This window comes from Notolepis coatsorum (genome assembly GCF_963971535.1).
Source record: "Notolepis coatsorum genome assembly, chromosome: 8".
Lineage (NCBI taxonomy): Eukaryota > Metazoa > Chordata > Actinopteri > Aulopiformes > Paralepididae > Notolepis > Notolepis coatsorum.
This window is the reverse complement of record NC_140172.1, coordinates 47,488,910-47,506,238: the sequence shown is the minus strand read 5'-3', so window position 1 is coordinate 47,506,238 and position 17,329 is coordinate 47,488,910. Positions and strand designations below refer to the sequence as shown.

Here is a 17,329-nt window from a genome sequence, read left to right as displayed (position 1 = left end):
AGTCCCTCCTTACCCTTCTTCCCAACTTAGTAACAGAACGTGAAGCCTCACCCACGATACGACGTGCGGTGAAGTATGGCCTGTTTGGCCTTAGAATAGCATTGAGACCTCGTGCGAATTAATAACTGAATTGTCAGAGTTTGGCACTGTACCGTCGAGTGCGACGTATTTCTATTAAGTAATAATAGTCTATCGTGTATGGTGCATCGTGCGGTTAGAGTTCTAAAGTGACCAGCATCTCCAACGCTTCCTTGTGTTATCTAGAGTCTTATCCAGGTTGGGCCGACCACATGGCGCTTTCATCCGAGGAGATCTAGGCGAGGACCGAGGGACATGTACACTGGATTACCTACCCGACGACTGCTGAGCCCTATGCGGCTGGAATATATATTTGCTTTGGTACTGTGATTTGTGGAGCGGATAATCGCAGACGCCTGTGAGTGTTGGATTTACCCCCGAGAGGAGTCAAGTTGAGTCGGCGCTCAGAGAGACTGAGGTCGCCTAGCTTCTTCTTCATTGTGGAGCTACAGCCTACAAGAGAACCAAGGTGTATTCATCTGCGGATCAAGAGTCTATTGCACTGTCTTCTATACTTGAAGTCTCCATAGATATCGTTGACCAGACGGTCTACTACCGACGGCTCTCCTACCCCCCCTACCGGCTTACAACCGGGAGGACCCCCTCCAGTATATCCCGCTATATCATTAAGTGTACCATAGATGTAATTCCCTAAGAGCCAGGTTGTATACTTGCTTCCTGCGTAACCAGAGATTGGACATTCAGTGTTGATTTGCCTACGAGTACTCATTTGCCTTACAAGTGCATTCAAATGATAAATGTAAGATAAATATTCTATGTACCTTTTGCTCCATTAAATATTTGATTATTACCTTTGACTGGAACCGATTTCATTGTGGAAAGTGTTCATCATATTTAGATATCGTGTACTGTATGGCCAGTAGTTAAAGTACATAAAGCGGTAGTGGTTTAATGATACCATACTTATCAATACAGTCAGGGAATTGTACCCCTCAGTTACACTAATTGTAGAGTTTATTTACAATACCCTATATTATTCACAGCTCCATCGTTCAGCTGCCTACCCTCCACAAAATGAACCCAATTATGTGTTCATGAAAGGAATTAAGAATAATTTAGGCCTAAATGTACTTATTAAATGCATTAACTAAATAAATAGATACAATTAAATTAATAATAAACAGGCCTGCTGCGTGCAGACTGGTCTGTAAAAGTCTAGATTCATAACCGGGCATTATTGGCATGCTAGTGCCTGCCCTGCTTATTAGAAAAGCATATTTAAACACTATTAACTATGTATATTTTGTTCATTTTGGGATGAAAGCTAGGCATATAGGCTTGCTGGTTCCCGGCTGTATATATACACTATGCTTTGATTGCTTAATATCACAGCCAGGCAAATTAACATAGAATGAAATTAACTTTAGACCTCCCGGGTGACGACACCTGAAGTTCTCAACATTTCAATGGAGAGTCTGTTTATTGGGCGCTGCCATGATGAATCAAATGTGACTTGGGAGTGAGAATAACACATTTTATGTTCTAATCAAGATGTTCATATAAAATAAAATTACATGATATACCGTCACCCGGGGGATCTAAAGTTAATTTCAGTCTATGTTTATTTGGCTGGCTTATAACACTCTATGTATATATTCTCTCCCCACCGTATGTATATTTCTCTCCCACCCATCACCACCCCCTCCTAATACAGTCTCCTCCCCATCATATGTATATACTCTCTGTCAGGATCTATGGGTAACAGTACTGTATATTTGCATATCATATATGTCACAAATATATACCTGTATGTCATGTATGTCCCTATGCCATAAATGTCATGATGTCATGTTGTGTATGTCATAAATGTCACTATGAATTGAAAATGGGGGACCCTGATGTAAACAAGACAAACGTCTTTCTCTGGTCTGCATCCCCTTAACAATTGTATGTATTGAGCCGTACTGTATTGTACCCATTCTGCAATCTGTTAAATCAAGTTTTCATTCATTCATTCATGACTGCTGCCAGACATCCAACTACAACTACTAGGAACCTAAAAAGGACAATAACACTACCTTATGCCTACTGCACCTTATGTGAATAGTGTATATTTCAGTTAGTTAGTTAATTATATTGATTTGTTATATTGTTTACACTGCTTGTTTTTACTACCTGTACCTCCCCTCCCCCAGGCTGCTATGATGCCTGAATTTCCCCCAAGGGGATCAATAAAGGAATATCTTATCTTATATTGTCACACTTAATAAAGATATTAATTGGGAAGATAAACAGTCATGTTGATGGCAACAGCCCACCAACATCACGTCCCTCTCTTGCTCACTACTTGGAGCTCCATGTTAAGTCATCCCTTGACTTTGCCTTCTGTGTGCTCTGTCTGTACACTCAACATAGTGAATGCAATAGGCTCCTATGGGGAACACACACTACACTACTAACTCCAGCAGCGTGCTCCAGGAGAAATGCTTTTGTATCCACGCGCCTCTTCAATGTTAAATGACGTTTCACAAAAGACAGCCAATAGTATTTCGTCTAATATTGGGACAATGAAAAGCTCCCATCCAACCAAACGAGCGCTAGACTTGGTGCCAGCCAATAGTGTACACGCCCCCTTGTGAGTAGTATTGTGAAGGGGAATCCATGGTTCAATATGAAGTTGTTCTCTCTTGTTGTTTGCTACTTCTTTTTGGACAGATTGGATCCTCATAGTGGCGTTGCGTTATTTGTTTAATAATGTGTTAACTAGGCTTCTTCCCCGGCGAACACAACGCCCATTGTTTTCGGTGATTGGCCGATTCACACCTGCCATTCAAATCCAGGCGAGCCTGTCCATTCTGCCGTGTTGGAGGAGGGTCCATTCTCCTCTTATCTGGGTCCATATTAACACGGTGATTGGACAAGCGTGTGGTGGTAGAGCCCAACAATCACACGTCTCGTAGACTTGCCCGTGGAAATCCACTCTATAAAGAAAAAGGGATCAACAGCTGAAGGAGCGAACCGTGTCTCACTTTACTTTCCGACCAGCGACTTGTTTATTTGAAGCCAGTATCTCCTTGCTGAGTGAGTGAGCCCAGCTGAAGATAACAACAGTGATCCCTCCTCACACTACAGCCATTCTGCAGAGCGGTAGACCCTGGTGAGTATCACACACACATGACAAGCCAAAGTGTCTGGAACCATGTAAATGACATGCACTATGGCTATGGTTGAATGTAAAATCTTCTGCAGTTTCCAAAAAAAATCAGCATCAAGAAACGTAAAAAAAAAATGTTTTGCTAACGCTAACCGGTTCATATAGGCTGTTATTATTATAGGACTGGGGAGTGTGTGGAGCAGACGCTTAAAAATTAGGAAAATATTAGAAACCCCGGTTAATATTTAAAAATGTTTTTGCCGAATATAGATAATTGCATTTATTACTGTCATGTCATTGTCACGATATTGGTGTGAATCACACTGACAATCGAGTAAAAAAAAATCTTACAAACGGCGCTCAACACGGTCTGTTCTAATGGTGGAGGACTCATTGCATTGGCGTTGCAGTGGCTGCATGTCTGTCCTGTGAAGACTAGTGGGAAGCGTGGGGGTTTAGACCAAATTTATACATTTACAAAGACTGCAGAAAAGTAAAAAATAAAATAAAAATACGTATCAGAAAATATGCATGTTCGTACTTTTGTTTGTCGCGAATCGCCCCGTGAAGCGTTGAGGGAACATGACCTCAGACTGCGCTGTGTTGTAATGGCTGACTGACTGACTCATTGGAAACCGAGGGGAGGCGCACTTCACTTCCAACTTTTTCCAACCCCGTTTTCTCAACAACCAGCGGTGTAACCGTACAATGTAATCGCGGGGAAATAAAGTTCAACCTCTCGTCGTTTCAACGATGATATTTTCGCATTTTTCCGATCATTCTAACTGGTTGGAATCGTGGACGGTAAAAAGGTGGTCACCGCGGCGGTCGCTCTGCCCTCTGTCTGCAGCGACACAAAGGGAGGCAGAGCCTCGGCTCCATGTTAGTGGATGAAGACTGGCGGCCATTCCGTGCTCCATAGACCCAACACTGACTATAGTAACCCACTGTGTTACTATACAAGGCGGCCACTGCAATGGGAATCTATCGGGGGGGAATTTTGTCACGATATATTTTGTCTAGATATATTTGTCGAATAAAAAAGCTTACTGAAAGCCGGCGGGAGTGATTTCAGGGGGACTTTCTTTCATGAGGAGGGCTTTCTCACAAAATGGAAGAAGAAATATCGCCGTCGTTGTTGACCTCATTTTCCTACAACGAGAAGTCTATGATGCGCCATAGTTTCAGCTCCTCGACACGTTACTTGAGTTACAGTCGGTATCATCACAATGGGTGCACATGATAGGGGAACATGTCCCGATTTTCATGATTTTCTCACAGATCGCGTCGAATTGGTTCTGACATGAATGGAAATGTAATCTTTATAGGGATTTGATGACCTCGAATAACTGATTTAGCTGTTTCCCCCCCAATACAAATATATAATTTTTTTAAGCTAGGTTAATTTATGTAATCTTTTTATGTAAGCAAACGTTATGCAATACCTCCTAAATATATTATTTATTTATCCAGACCTAGGGACTATTCATCATTTTATTACAGTTTTAGATTTTGAGGTTTGCTACGACCTATTTCCCAAGTCTCTGCTCGCTGCACTACAACTTCCTGAGTTTGGGAATATGTTTGTTTTGTTTAGTAACGTGATAGGCGCCACTAGATTGGATCCTGTCGTTTTATTTAATGTTCAAACATTAAAATATCTATGTATTTGACTATTTATATTTGGGCAAAGAAAGGGCGCAGTCCATATTATGTCGATAGATAATTTTCATCAATGATAATTCTCTGGCCAGTGTACCATTACTGACAAAGAGTAGTTTGACAGCAAGGAGGGGGGATTATGTCGTAGCATTATTGTAGGTTGGAGTACACAGGCGCCAATTTCAGGCAATGATTATGCAGATTGGCAATTTTAGCAGCAACCATATCTTCCCATTGTTGGTTAACAACGTAGAATGATGTTATATTAACAAAAAAAAGTGAGACCAATGAGGTACACCCATGTGTGTAAAATAATACATTAAAATCAAGGCCCCATTAGTGGTAGTTCATCATCTCCTTTTCCTCAAGCCAATTAGCTGTATATTATTTAAAAAGGAATGCAATGATCCTGAACACATATTTTTTGTAGCCATTGTTCAAATTACAAAAAAAAATAAAGCCCCGTTTGTTTTCTAGATATTGAGATCAAGATGGGGAAGGATCAAACCAAGCCAAAGGGGAAGATGTCCTCCTATGCCTACTTTGTCCAGACCTGCCGGGGCGAACACAAGAAAAAACATCCAGAAGCTTCCGTCAACTTTGCAGAGTTCTCTAAGAAGTGTTCTGAGCGGTGGAAGGTAGGAAGAGGGCACAGGATGATGGGACGGATCTCGTTTAGTGCACTCTGCAGTTTGGCGGAGAGAAATGTGTTTACACTCAGAGCTCGCAATTGGATTACATAATGTATTTACCATGTATTTAATTATTCCAATAATTCCATCATAATGTTATCAAATAAAATAACATGTTGGTGGTACATCAACTCGAGGGACACCAATAACCTGAACAAGCTGGTGAGGAAGGCTAGCTCCATGGTGGAGTTGAGCTGGTCAAACTAAGCTAGAGGTGGTGGAGGATGAGAGGGAAGCTGGCAGCTATCCTGGATAACTCCTCCCACCCCCTCTATGAGGAGCTAGCCTCCTCACCAACTAGATTACATTTTATTGCCTATATTTATGTCTTCCATCTATTACCCTACCTGTACCTGCCCTCCCCTGTGCTGCTATGATGCCCATATTTCCCCAAGGGGATCAATAAAGGAATATCTTATCTTGTATATGGCCAAAAATGCTTCCGGTTGGAGGTCAAAAATGGCAATGTGGTTATGAGGTAGACTCTTACAAACCAGGAAATATTGATCATATTATTGCTATGAAAAAAGCAAATGCATGTGTCTTTGCGTTGTTGTTGTGGAATACAACAACATTTGATTGACAATTGATTTGTGTGCGAAATGGTTGTGATCAGACGGCCACACTGTGACGGCCACTCCACATACTAGTATCTTTTAAATTCTAAACTAAAGTGCATGTATCGCTTGTATGTAGCTAAACTGGTAGGATCACCACTAGTTGGAAAACAATCTTTTCCCACGTTTGTGGAATTCACAGGGCTCAGCATAACTGGAGTGCAATGGCTGAGCCTCACCCAATGCAATCTCAATAATGGCACAATTGTTTTACCTGGCTTGGCTCGCAATGATTATAATCTAGAAAATTACAATATAAATGAGACATTTTGGGCGTGGCAAGTTCATTTTGAGAAGTGAATAGAGTTAAGCGATGAGAGTTAATTACATTATAGTAAGCCAGGATTCTTTGATCGGCGATCAGTATGGATATGCAAACTGCATCAAGCAGCGGCTACATTTAACATATTCTAATGTTTGTGCCGACTATAGCTCACAACTTCTACTTTCTGCTTTTCAGACCATGTCTGCCAAGGAGAAGGGCAAGTTTGAGGACCTCGCCAAGCTGGATAAGGTGCGATACGAGAAGGAGATGACAAGCTACATCCCACCCAAGGGAGAGAAAAAGAAGAGGTTCAAGGACCCTAACGCCCCCAAGAGGCCTCCGTGAGTACTACCTGCTTAGATTCGACTGAGGCTCGTCTCATTGATTGATTGAAAACTTTTAACAGATTGCAGAATGGGTACAATACAGTACGGCTCAATACACACAATTGTTAAGGGGATGCAGACCAGAGAAAGACTTTCTTCTTGAAAATGGGGGACCCTGATGTAAACAAGACAAACGTCTTTCTCTGGTCTGCATCCCCTTAACAATTGTGTGCATTGAGCCGTACTGTATTGTACCCATTCTGCAATCTGTTAAAGTTTTCATTCATTAATTCATTGTTTCAATTCATCATGACATTTATGACATGCATGCCATACAGATATACAGTACTGTTACATCCAGACATTTATGACATACAAGATATAAAAATATACAGCACTTTTTAAGAGACGGATTATAAAAGAAGATATATACATTCGAGGGGGAAGAAACTACATCGGAGGGGGGTGGGTGGGGGCTTTGGACATACTGGGGCCAGTTTCTTTGAGAGTGGTTTTGAAGGAGGGTAGGGATTCACATTATTTTACGGCTGTGGGTAGAGCGTTCCACATGGTTGTGGTATAATTGCGAAACATGTTTAGTCTCTTGTTTGAGCCGAATCTGGGTTGAACATGATTTGTTGAACTCTCTCTGATGTTGTGGTCATTGAATTCACTGACCTTTGGGAAGTATTTCGACATGTACATGGGTATCTTAGTGGTGTTGGTGTAGTGTATCTTGTAGACTAAGCCCATTGCAAGTTGCTGTACTCCGTCGTCTACTCTAAGCCATCCTAGGTTGTCAAAATGGGTAGGGGTGAGGTGGGTTTTAGGAGTACGGTCAAGCAGTAGCCATTTGTTTTGTGATGTTTGTAGTCTTGTTTCTAGGGCCTTTGAGGTGCTTTGGTACCATGAGGTGCAAGCATAGTCGTAGTACCTTTGAATGAGTGCTCCTGTTAGAATCTTCAAGGTATTCCTGTTTACCAGACGAGATCCGGTACAAGAATCTTGTTCATTGGTCGACTTTTTTTATTACATTGGTTGCCATTTTGTCACAGGAAAGATTTGCCTATAGGATGGAACCCAGGTAGGTAATTTCATCTTTCCTTGTGACAATATTGTCACCTACTGTAACTGAGAAGCCGTTGGCCTTGCTGAGTTTGTTATTTGATCCAAAGAGAATGGACTCTGTTTTGCCCATGTGTAATGAGTTTGTTATCAGCGAGCCAGGTGCAGATTCTGCCGAGTTCAGAGCTGAGGGCTTTTTCAACCTGCAACTTGTCCCTGTCAGAGACTAGCAGGGCTGAGTCGTCCGCGAACAGGAACAAGTTGCAGTCACAAGCTGATGACTTGTCATTTGCATAAATTAGGAACAGTAACAGTCCTAGTATGCTTCCTTGGGGAACACCACAGCTCACTTATCATAAGATAAGATGATCCTTTATTAATCTCCTTGGGGAAATTCAGGTGTCAAAGCAGCATGGGGGGGGGGGGGGCTGATGCAGAGCTTCACAGTACTATACAGTCCAGTATCTACTATAGATACAATATAAATACAAATACAATATAAAAAGTACAAAATGCAAGATAGTGAGTGCAGGTGGATATGAGTCTCTAGGTCTCACGTCCCGAGTTCTGACAAAGATAGTTCTCCTGGCAGCAGAGAGCCGGCCGTCCGAGCCCTTTGTTGTAGAGCCTGATGGCTGCCTGCCGGTATAAAGGCCCATAATGCAACATGCGGACTAAAGGACAAACTTGGCAGTAAATAGGAACATGGTTCAACCCTAAAGTGAAGAAAAAGAGAACTTTTATCTTGCTCAAAACGTTGTGCAATTTCGGCAGTAGGAAATTGAGTCAAGACGAGTTGAACTGCGGTCGTATTGCACAAACGAGTGGCAGAGTATGACCTGATTTTATGTAACAACCCATCATCTACACTCATTGCACACACATCCACAGGCACACACTCACTTTAAACAAACACTCACCTTACCACTCACTTTAGACACTTTAACACTACATTATATTATCTATTTATTAAAGAGATCTGCACTACATTCATACCTCATTTGCACCTTACCTTAAAGTTTTGAATGACATTTTTAACATGCATTCTCCACGTTCAACAAATCACAATATAAAGCTCCCTCAAAACAGAACAATCATAATGAAAAAGAAATTATAAACGACAACAAAAAGTCAAGAGCAATGTAGTTAGTTAGTTGTCATGTTCAAAAAAGGAGTAGAGGGAAGCTAAGCTTATTGATCCCTACCCCCTTAAATTTCTTTCATTAATTTTACGTGATATAACATAAATTAGTATAATACATTATATAATATACTTTTACTTATAGTACAAAAAGAAAAAACGTGAGTCGCTTGACAGCAGTAAATACAATATAACATCCGCATTACTCATTTCTATATTTTTCGAATGTGTTTTTTTTTTACCACTTTGTCGCTTCTATTTTTCTCCCATCCCAATTTAGTCGTGCCAATTCTCCCCTGTCTTGAACGTTGCTTGCATATGCCCCCCACTGGCCGGTTGTAGGGAGGATAGAAGCCTTGCATCACATGTCCCCTCCGATACATGTGGAGGCAGCCGGTCACATCTTTTCACCTGCCAGCGCAGACTCATTTGGCGAGGAGTAACGTGTAGGAGGCTCACACTACCCCCGCCACTTCCTGTCTCTGCTGTGCAGGCGTCCCCCAACCGACCTGTAGGGGTCGCTGTCCACAACGTCCAGATTACCACCCATCGACTTCCACATGCTATTTGTAGCCAATTGAGTTAGTATGACGGCGGCCCAAGCCGGAGGCAACGCAGACAGCCGGAGTCGAACCCGGTGTCTCTTGTGTTGGTGACGAGCGCAATGTCCGCTGCGCCACCCAGCCGCCTTAATGTGTTTTAAGCTGCTTTTTAAATTGTGCAATACGTTTACTCATTTTGATGTATTTCAGGTAAGTTATTCCACAACTTCACTCCACAAATAGATATGCACATGGCAGCTTTTCAGCGTAGTGTGTACCATTGGTTGTTTAAGATTCCCTCTTCCTCTTAAGTTATATTCTCCTTCCCCGTCTCTGAACCATCTTTGAATGTTGTCTGGGATACATTTATATCTGGCTTTGTATACAATGAGAGCAGTTTTGAAATCAACTAGGTCCATACATTTCAATGTAGCTTTATAAATAAGTTATTGGTGTGTTCATAATATCCTACATTGTTGACTATTCTTAATGCTTTTTTTGCATGGTGCTTGGCTGTAGAGTGCTTTTGTAGGTATTACCCCACACCTCTGCACAGTAGTTCATATATGGAAGGAAGAGAGTACAGTACATTGTTTTTTGGTTTTTACCTTAAAGTTTTGTACCTCATTGTCTGCATTTGTACTTTAGATTGTATATTCCTCTTTTAGTTACTTTTTACTGTATGAAGCACACTCTCAGGGTCTCATACAGAACCAAGCATTTCACCGTAAAGTACATGTATTTTATGTGACAAATAATAAACAAACTTGAAACTAGTAGGGCTGTCCCCCGACTAAGGATTTGGATAGTCGACTATGATTAGCCGATAGTCGACTATGGGGGAAAAAAAATAAGTATAATTTTTTTTTCTTAATCATTCCATTTGGGCTGTGGGGTGCTTAATGTCTGACGGAAGGCTTCTTGTCCTCTGCAAAAGCATGCAATTGGTCCACTGATGGATACATCTTGATATTTGTCTAGTCTAGTGTGTTCATTAGATGGGTGAAATCCTTCTGTGCCTTTTTTCTGGGCTCTACATGCTACTGCAACTGCAACACAACATCAGCGTGACTTCAACACAACATGGTTGCAGAGGGTGTTGTAGAGTGTGTTGCGAGCATGTTGCGTACCTTTCACCCAAATCTAATCTGAACAACCGTTGCGTTGATGTTGCGTAGCAGTGATTGGTTGGTTAGCGAATGGGGGCGGTGCTGTCATAGAATAATATTGGTCCCGCAGGCAGGAATACCATCCTCGAGTTAACGTAATGGAAGTATTGATTTCGCCGTAACGAATCATTAAAAAAATATACCGTTAACTGGAATATGTTAGTTTCTTAGACATGTGTTGGATTATGTAATTGGTTTGTCATGACAAACCAATAAAAAAATCACGAATTAACCGGTGGTTATCCTATAGCCCTAGTATGTACATTTCAACAAAGTGGAGCCGCAGAGGACTTCCATAGCATACGCCTTCAAATCGTCTTACCTTGACGATTAAAAGCCTCCACAATTTAGTAAACAGTATTCCCATGGCTGGTGTTATTTTACGATTCCAGCTTGTGAGAATTTGTTGTAGCCAGCCAGCTAGCGTTGATGCTATTCAATGCTATCATACCCAACTAATTTCAGAATTTATTAACATAGCTACAACTACAACAACACAGTAACGTTAACACATTGGGCGCCAATAACGTCGTACAACGTGTTTCAAGGTCATGCTAATTCTGCCATTCCACGGCGTACAACGTTATTGAGATCATATTTCATTTTTTCGCCATGGTATTCATAATGCCCTCACCCAGCCTCGGCTGATACAGTGCGAGCCTGCACAACTCTTCAATGCTTCAATACTGCCGCCTGGTGGATGATCGGCGAGTTACAACCAGAAATGGATCTCTGGTGATCTCCGTGCATCTGGGAAATGCGTCCGGCACTCACATATTGTTGCGGGACTCTAGACACACATCTGTGTATATGGATCGCTGCCATAACTCAATAATCGATATGATTTGGGCGTTTATTATTATTATACAAACTGCTCTGATCAATATATCACCCATACTACATAAAGCAGTGGTCACCAACCTTTTTAAGCCCAAGATCACTTTATTTTTTATGGTGAAGGCAAGATCTACCTATTGAAGCGTTGAGAGAAAAAGACAGCCAAGATTGTACTTTAAACTAAATTTTTCGTTTATAATTCCGTGGGCAACGTTATATCATTCATCTAGTGTGGGTGATATGATCATTAGAGCAGTTAGTATAGAAGACATTACAAAATAACGCTGAAACTCACCGTAGCTTCCTCTCGCCGTTGGGAGATGAGCGTGGAACAGAATTTTTTCTATTATGGGATGTCGAAATATCCGATCCATTTCCAGGTTGTATAATAGTATATACGTCCAAATCATGTCGTTTATCGAGTTATTGGTAACGGATCACTATCCGTCGTAATCAGCTCGAGTCCTGGGACTATTAGAGTGATCAAACCAAATTGAAATGAGCACCAGCTTCCACTTCCTGTTTCTTCCCTGGGCGATCCGCCACCAGATGGCGCTCTTGAACCGTTAGAGAGTTGATAGGGGCTCACCAGTACATCTCATGTCTCCGGGGGAGAAATATGATTTCGATCACAGATTTTTGAAATATTGATATCAAAGACGCTGTCCAGCGTCTTCGGCAGAATGAGCATGGCGGGGAACAGGCCACGTGAGCGGATCGGCGCAGCCGAGAAATCCGCTCTTCGCTCTTTAAAGCTTGTCCGCTCCGCTAATCGCTCATGTTGACCCCGCCCCCAAGTCGCTCCCCGCGCCAGATCGCTCGGCAGATTTTTTTTTTTTTTGGAGCATGGTGTAAATTAGCTCAAACTACAACAGTCTACACCCCCTGGGCCTCTTAACAATTGTTTGTATTGAGCCGCATTGTAATTGTACCCATTCTGCAATGTTAAATAACTTTGTTTATTCATTCACTAGCTCTATTAAGCGATGATAGGCTAGCCAAGCCACAATGCTATGGTCGCTGCCATTAACGTTAGCATGTAAGCTAACGACAACAACAATGGCGTCGATACTTTTTCTAACGGGAGTGAGTGACAAAGCCTGAACAGGATATCACAGGTTCACCCTTCTCATTGGTTGAAAATGGCCTTCATGTTTGTACATCGCCATCTGTTGCTTTGGCATTGTACTGCATGTATATATTACATCAACAGTGTTAACCACTGTGAGCGGCCTGGAGTGGATTGGAGCGGAGGAGAACTCTCGCTCCCGACGTCGCGCCGACTCATTTTAAAACCCACTCCTCGCTCACGTCAAAACCGCCCGCTCCGCGCCGCTCACATGGCCTGGCGGGGAATGACGTGTTCCAGCGTCAACGGCGATTAAAGTGTTAACATTGACGAACATATTTACAATTAGCATTTTATAAAGTAGAACTGTAATGTGTACTTTCTCAGTCAGTGCTAAGTGTAGTAATCTTATGCAGCATCACTTTTCACATCAAAACAAAAGTAGAACTGTAATGTGGACCTTCTCCTATTAACACTTAAGTGCCGGAAACGTGTTTAGGCGTCTTTCCTAGCCATGCTCAAGTTGCCTAGGACGCCGTAACTTGTCTTTGATATCAATATTTCTAAAATCTGTGATCGGAATCATATTTCCCCTCTGCAGCCTTCACACACAGTTCTGATCTCCTCTCAATCCTCTAGCGGTTCAAGAGCGCCATCTGGTGGCCGATCGGCAGATCGCCCAACAGGAAGTCATGTGGATGAAGTGGTGATCACCCATATTACTTCCGGGCACTCGCTATAGGTCCCGGGATTCGAGCTCGACACAATACATAGCGATCCGTTGCCAATAACTCGATAAACAACATGATTTGGACGTATATACTATTATACAACCTGGAAATGGACCGGGTATTTCGACATCCCATAATGGAAAACTGTCTACCCCACGCTGATCGCCCAACGGCCCGAGGAGACTGGGGTGAGTTTTAGCGTGTAATATTACCGTGTTCGATAATAACTGATCTGATGAACATATGACCCACATTAGATGAATGGTATAACGCTGCCCACGGAATTATAAACGCCCCCTCACCCATCCGGTCAACATCAGATGACGTGTAGTAACTTCCAGAAGTACGTCCAGTTGGATTTTTTTATATTGCACCGATTGCTATCAAACTGTATTTCATCATCAATATAATGCATTTGGGGCTATAAATCACGTTCTGGAGAAAGCTGCAAAAAGAGATGAAAACATACTTATACTTTAGACCATATTTTAGTATGAATATGTGAATGAAAAAGTTTAACGTTGCTACACCATGAACAATACATATAGGACCTCGAATGGGCCCTAATAATGGCAATCTAGCAATAGAATTTAAAAAGTTATAGCCCTGCAAAGAAGGGGAACTTCTCCATGTTAAATAGAGCTGGCAACGGATGGTATATCATGAATTTAGCCTTCAAAGTGTTAATTAACATTGCCAAACATATTTACAATTAGCATTTTATAAAGTAGAACTGTAATGTGTACTTTCTCAGGCAGTGCTAAGTGCAGTAATCTTATGCAGCATCACTTTTCACATCAAAACAAAAGTAGAACTGTAATGTGGACCTTCTCCTATTAATGAACATTGCCAAACATATTTACAATTAGCATTTTATAAAGTAGAACTGTAATATGTACTTTCTCAGTCAGTGCTAAGTGCAGTAATCTTATGCAGCATCACTTTTCACATCAAAACAAAAGTAGAACTGTAATGTGGACTCTTGAGGGAAAGAATTTTTTTTAGCATTATTTTTTTCAGGGAAAGATCTACAGGGAAGGTCTCAAAGATCGACCAGTCGATCAAGATCGACGGGTTGGTGACTACTGACATAAAGCATTTACTGACTCACGGAGTTATAAATGACCCCCCCCCCCCCCGTTCATCCGCGCATGATGAGTCATAACATTTAGGATCATGTACAGTTGACATTTTTAATATAGCGTGTATCGGCGACAAACTGCAGTTGATAATCTATATATGCGTTTATGCCTATAACTCGCGTTCTAGGAATTACTGCAGAAAACGATAACATATTTATATTCTAGATGGTATTTTCGTATGAATCTATGAATGAAAAAGTATAACGTTCCTACATCCTGAACAATAGATAATCGATGTTGAATGGGCCATAGTAATATCAATTTAGCAATACAATTTAAAAAGTTATAGCCCTGCAAAGAAGGTGAACATCTCCAATCTCCATAGGCTTAGAGTGGTGGCAGAGAATGGTATGAGACGGGCAAACTCTGTGGCAGTTAATGTGTTAATATAGTTGCATGCATCATTGTTTACAATGAACGGTGGGGCTAATCGAAAGGACTGGACACGGACAAGTTAAACGGCAATCAATTAATTTAATATAACGGGTAGTTCGAGCTGCATTTTCGTGCCTACGACCACAGCCACAGTGATATGCGGCTTTGACGAGCTCTCTCTCCTGCCGATTTAAATCCAGCAGCTCTTCCTCGACCTCCAGTGCCTGTAGCTGCCTGCATTTGCACAAAGGCGCCCATCCCTGCTGCTAGCTAACGTTAATAACTAACCTAAAGTTAGTTGTTCACCAACAATCTAGAGACGCCAACAAACACAGAACCAGACTAAGTTACACAAGCAGAATACGAAGCATCATAAATACTTCCGGTCGGGGGTTTTCAAAATAAAAGAGCGACGTCTAAAGCACCGGAAATACGTTTATTTTGTACATTATCTAACGTTAAAACGAACCTAAACTAACGTTACAACTAACCTAATGTTAGTTTAGGTTCCTGTTAACGTTAGATAATGTACAACGTATTTCCGGTGCTTTAGACATCGCCCTTTTATTTTGAAACCCCCCGACCGGAAGTATTTATGATGCTTCATATTCTGCTTGTTATCAATGGGTTGGTTGAGAAGGGAAGTTTCATCTATCTAGGGAACCTAGCTACATCCGGGGGAACAATGTTGCATAGGCTGCGCGTCGATGTTGCAGAAGCATAAAGGCAGAGTGTCTGCAACACTATTGCGTTGTCGATGTTGTGTTGCTGTAGCATGTAGAGTCCTTAATAGGCAGGTAGCCTCTGGTATGCGTGCCATTAGCGTTAGCCACGCTTCTAGGCCTCTTTTCTTATAATTTTTTTTGTATTCGACTAAGAGGCTGGCAATCGACTACGGCTCCTTTCGATCGATTATTCGACTAATAGGGGTCAGCCCTAGAAACTAGACAAACAAAGTTGAACTTTTACCCCTCTTGCCCCCTTCTTCTTCAGATCCGCCTTCTTCATCTTCTGTGGGGAGTATCGTGCCAAGGTGAAGAGTGAGACACCCGGCATGACCATTGGAGACATCGCCAAGAAGCTGGGCGCGATGTGGAACGAGACGGCGGCGGAGGACAAGGTGCCCTTCGAGAAGAAGGGTGCCAAGCTGAAGGAGAAGTACGAGAAGGTACATTAATGTTGAGGACAAGGTGCCCTTCGAGAAGAAGGGCGCCAAACTGAAGGAGAAGTACGAGAAGGTACATTAATGTTGAGAAGAAGGGCGCCAAACTGAAGGAGAAGGTACATTAATTAATGTGTTGAAGGGTTGATAGAAAAAACTCTGGTACAACACCTGTTTTAGATGACTTGTTTCCACCCATTTTAAATCTACGTTTTTTAAAAGCTCAGGTTTTATGGATTTATATTCTACACATGGAACAGGGCTGTTGGCTGAATAATATATAAGGATAACTAACTGTATTTTGCATCGTTCATATTTAGGTTTGCCTATATACAATTATTACAGAAAATATTATATTTATATTCCCAAAATGTACATTTGGTTCCTTCATCATCACAGGACATTGCAGCGTACCGTGCCAAGGGCAAGGTGGACAGCACACCTCCCCCCGCCAAAGCCCCCGCAAAGGCAGAGAAGAAGGACGACGACGACGACGATGATGATGATGAAGATGACGATGATGACGAGGATGATGATGATGATGAGTAGATTCTGTTACACACAGTGTCCCGCTTCTTGTTTATAAAAGCATTTACCCCCCTTGTACACACTTCACTTACTGAAACAAAAGTTAGTACCTGGAAGAAAAATAAAATTTAAGGCTGTGTATATCAGTTGTTTTTACAGTAAGCTGTACAGTTTTTTTTTCTCCTTTTTGTATAGTTAACACTACAAAAGTATTGTGTGTTGTCTGTATCTTTCCGCCAGTCTTATGTTTTCCAGTGGTAGTTCCTAGACCCACCTGGTACAGTGTACAGGGGTTGTACAACGGCCCTGGGACTCAGTATTTACCCCTACTGTAGCTAGAGATTCACAGCACATAAAACTTATCCCAGTTGGGTCTTGAGTGTTTTTTTCTCCTGTTTTTCTTTTGATTTGATTTTCTTTATTTTGTATTTACTATTATTTTAAATGACGTGTTTATCAAAATTGCGTATCATAAAGTTGTTTTGCTGTTCTTTGAGTACCACTGTAAAGCAAAAACGGAAAAATGCCTTGGTTATTGTTGAAATTTTAAATCGCTTCTGACGTCAATAAAGTTTTTTTTTTAATATTGGTTTTCTTTATTGTATTGTGACAAACTTCACAGCATATCCTTGACTTTCTCTCGTGTTTACTGCATCCTGGAGATAAAACTGGTCTAACATATCGTATAGGTTATGACCTAATATATATAGCAGTCGCACGCCTCTTTCATAACGTACTGCAGACAGGTGGCGATAGAAGAACACCAACACTGCCTCCATATGATTTTAAATGAATAGGGCGGAGCAGGAATCT

General features: G+C 41.6%; 1 protein-coding gene across 1 annotated transcript; it reads left to right on the top strand.

Moving 5' to 3' along the window:
- The first annotated feature begins 2,915 nt into the window (after positions 1 to 2,915).
- Positions 2,916 to 17,100, top strand: hmgb1a (high mobility group box 1a). Its single transcript, XM_084320710.1, has 5 exons — positions 2,916 to 3,196; positions 5,333 to 5,493; positions 6,625 to 6,770; positions 15,820 to 15,994; positions 16,388 to 17,100. The coding sequence occupies exons 2-5, from the start codon at positions 5,347 to 5,349 to the stop codon at positions 16,535 to 16,537; spliced, it is 618 nt and encodes a 205-aa protein (XP_084176836.1). The 5' UTR covers positions 2,916 to 3,196; positions 5,333 to 5,346; the 3' UTR covers positions 16,538 to 17,100.
- The last annotated feature ends 229 nt before the right edge of the window (positions 17,101 to 17,329 follow it).

Bases quoted from the DNA above. Each gene is read 5' to 3' on its own strand.
- hmgb1a (XM_084320710.1), top strand. From the start codon at position 5,347: ATGGGGAAGGATCAAACCAAGCCAAAGGGGAAGATGTCCTCCTATGCC. The intron at 5,494-6,624 runs GTAGGAAGAGGG...TCTGCTTTTCAG, and splicing joins AGTGTTCTGAGCGGTGGAAG to ACCATGTCTGCCAAGGAGAA. The intron at 15,995-16,387 runs GTACATTAATGT...TCATCATCACAG, and splicing joins TGAAGGAGAAGTACGAGAAG to GACATTGCAGCGTACCGTGC.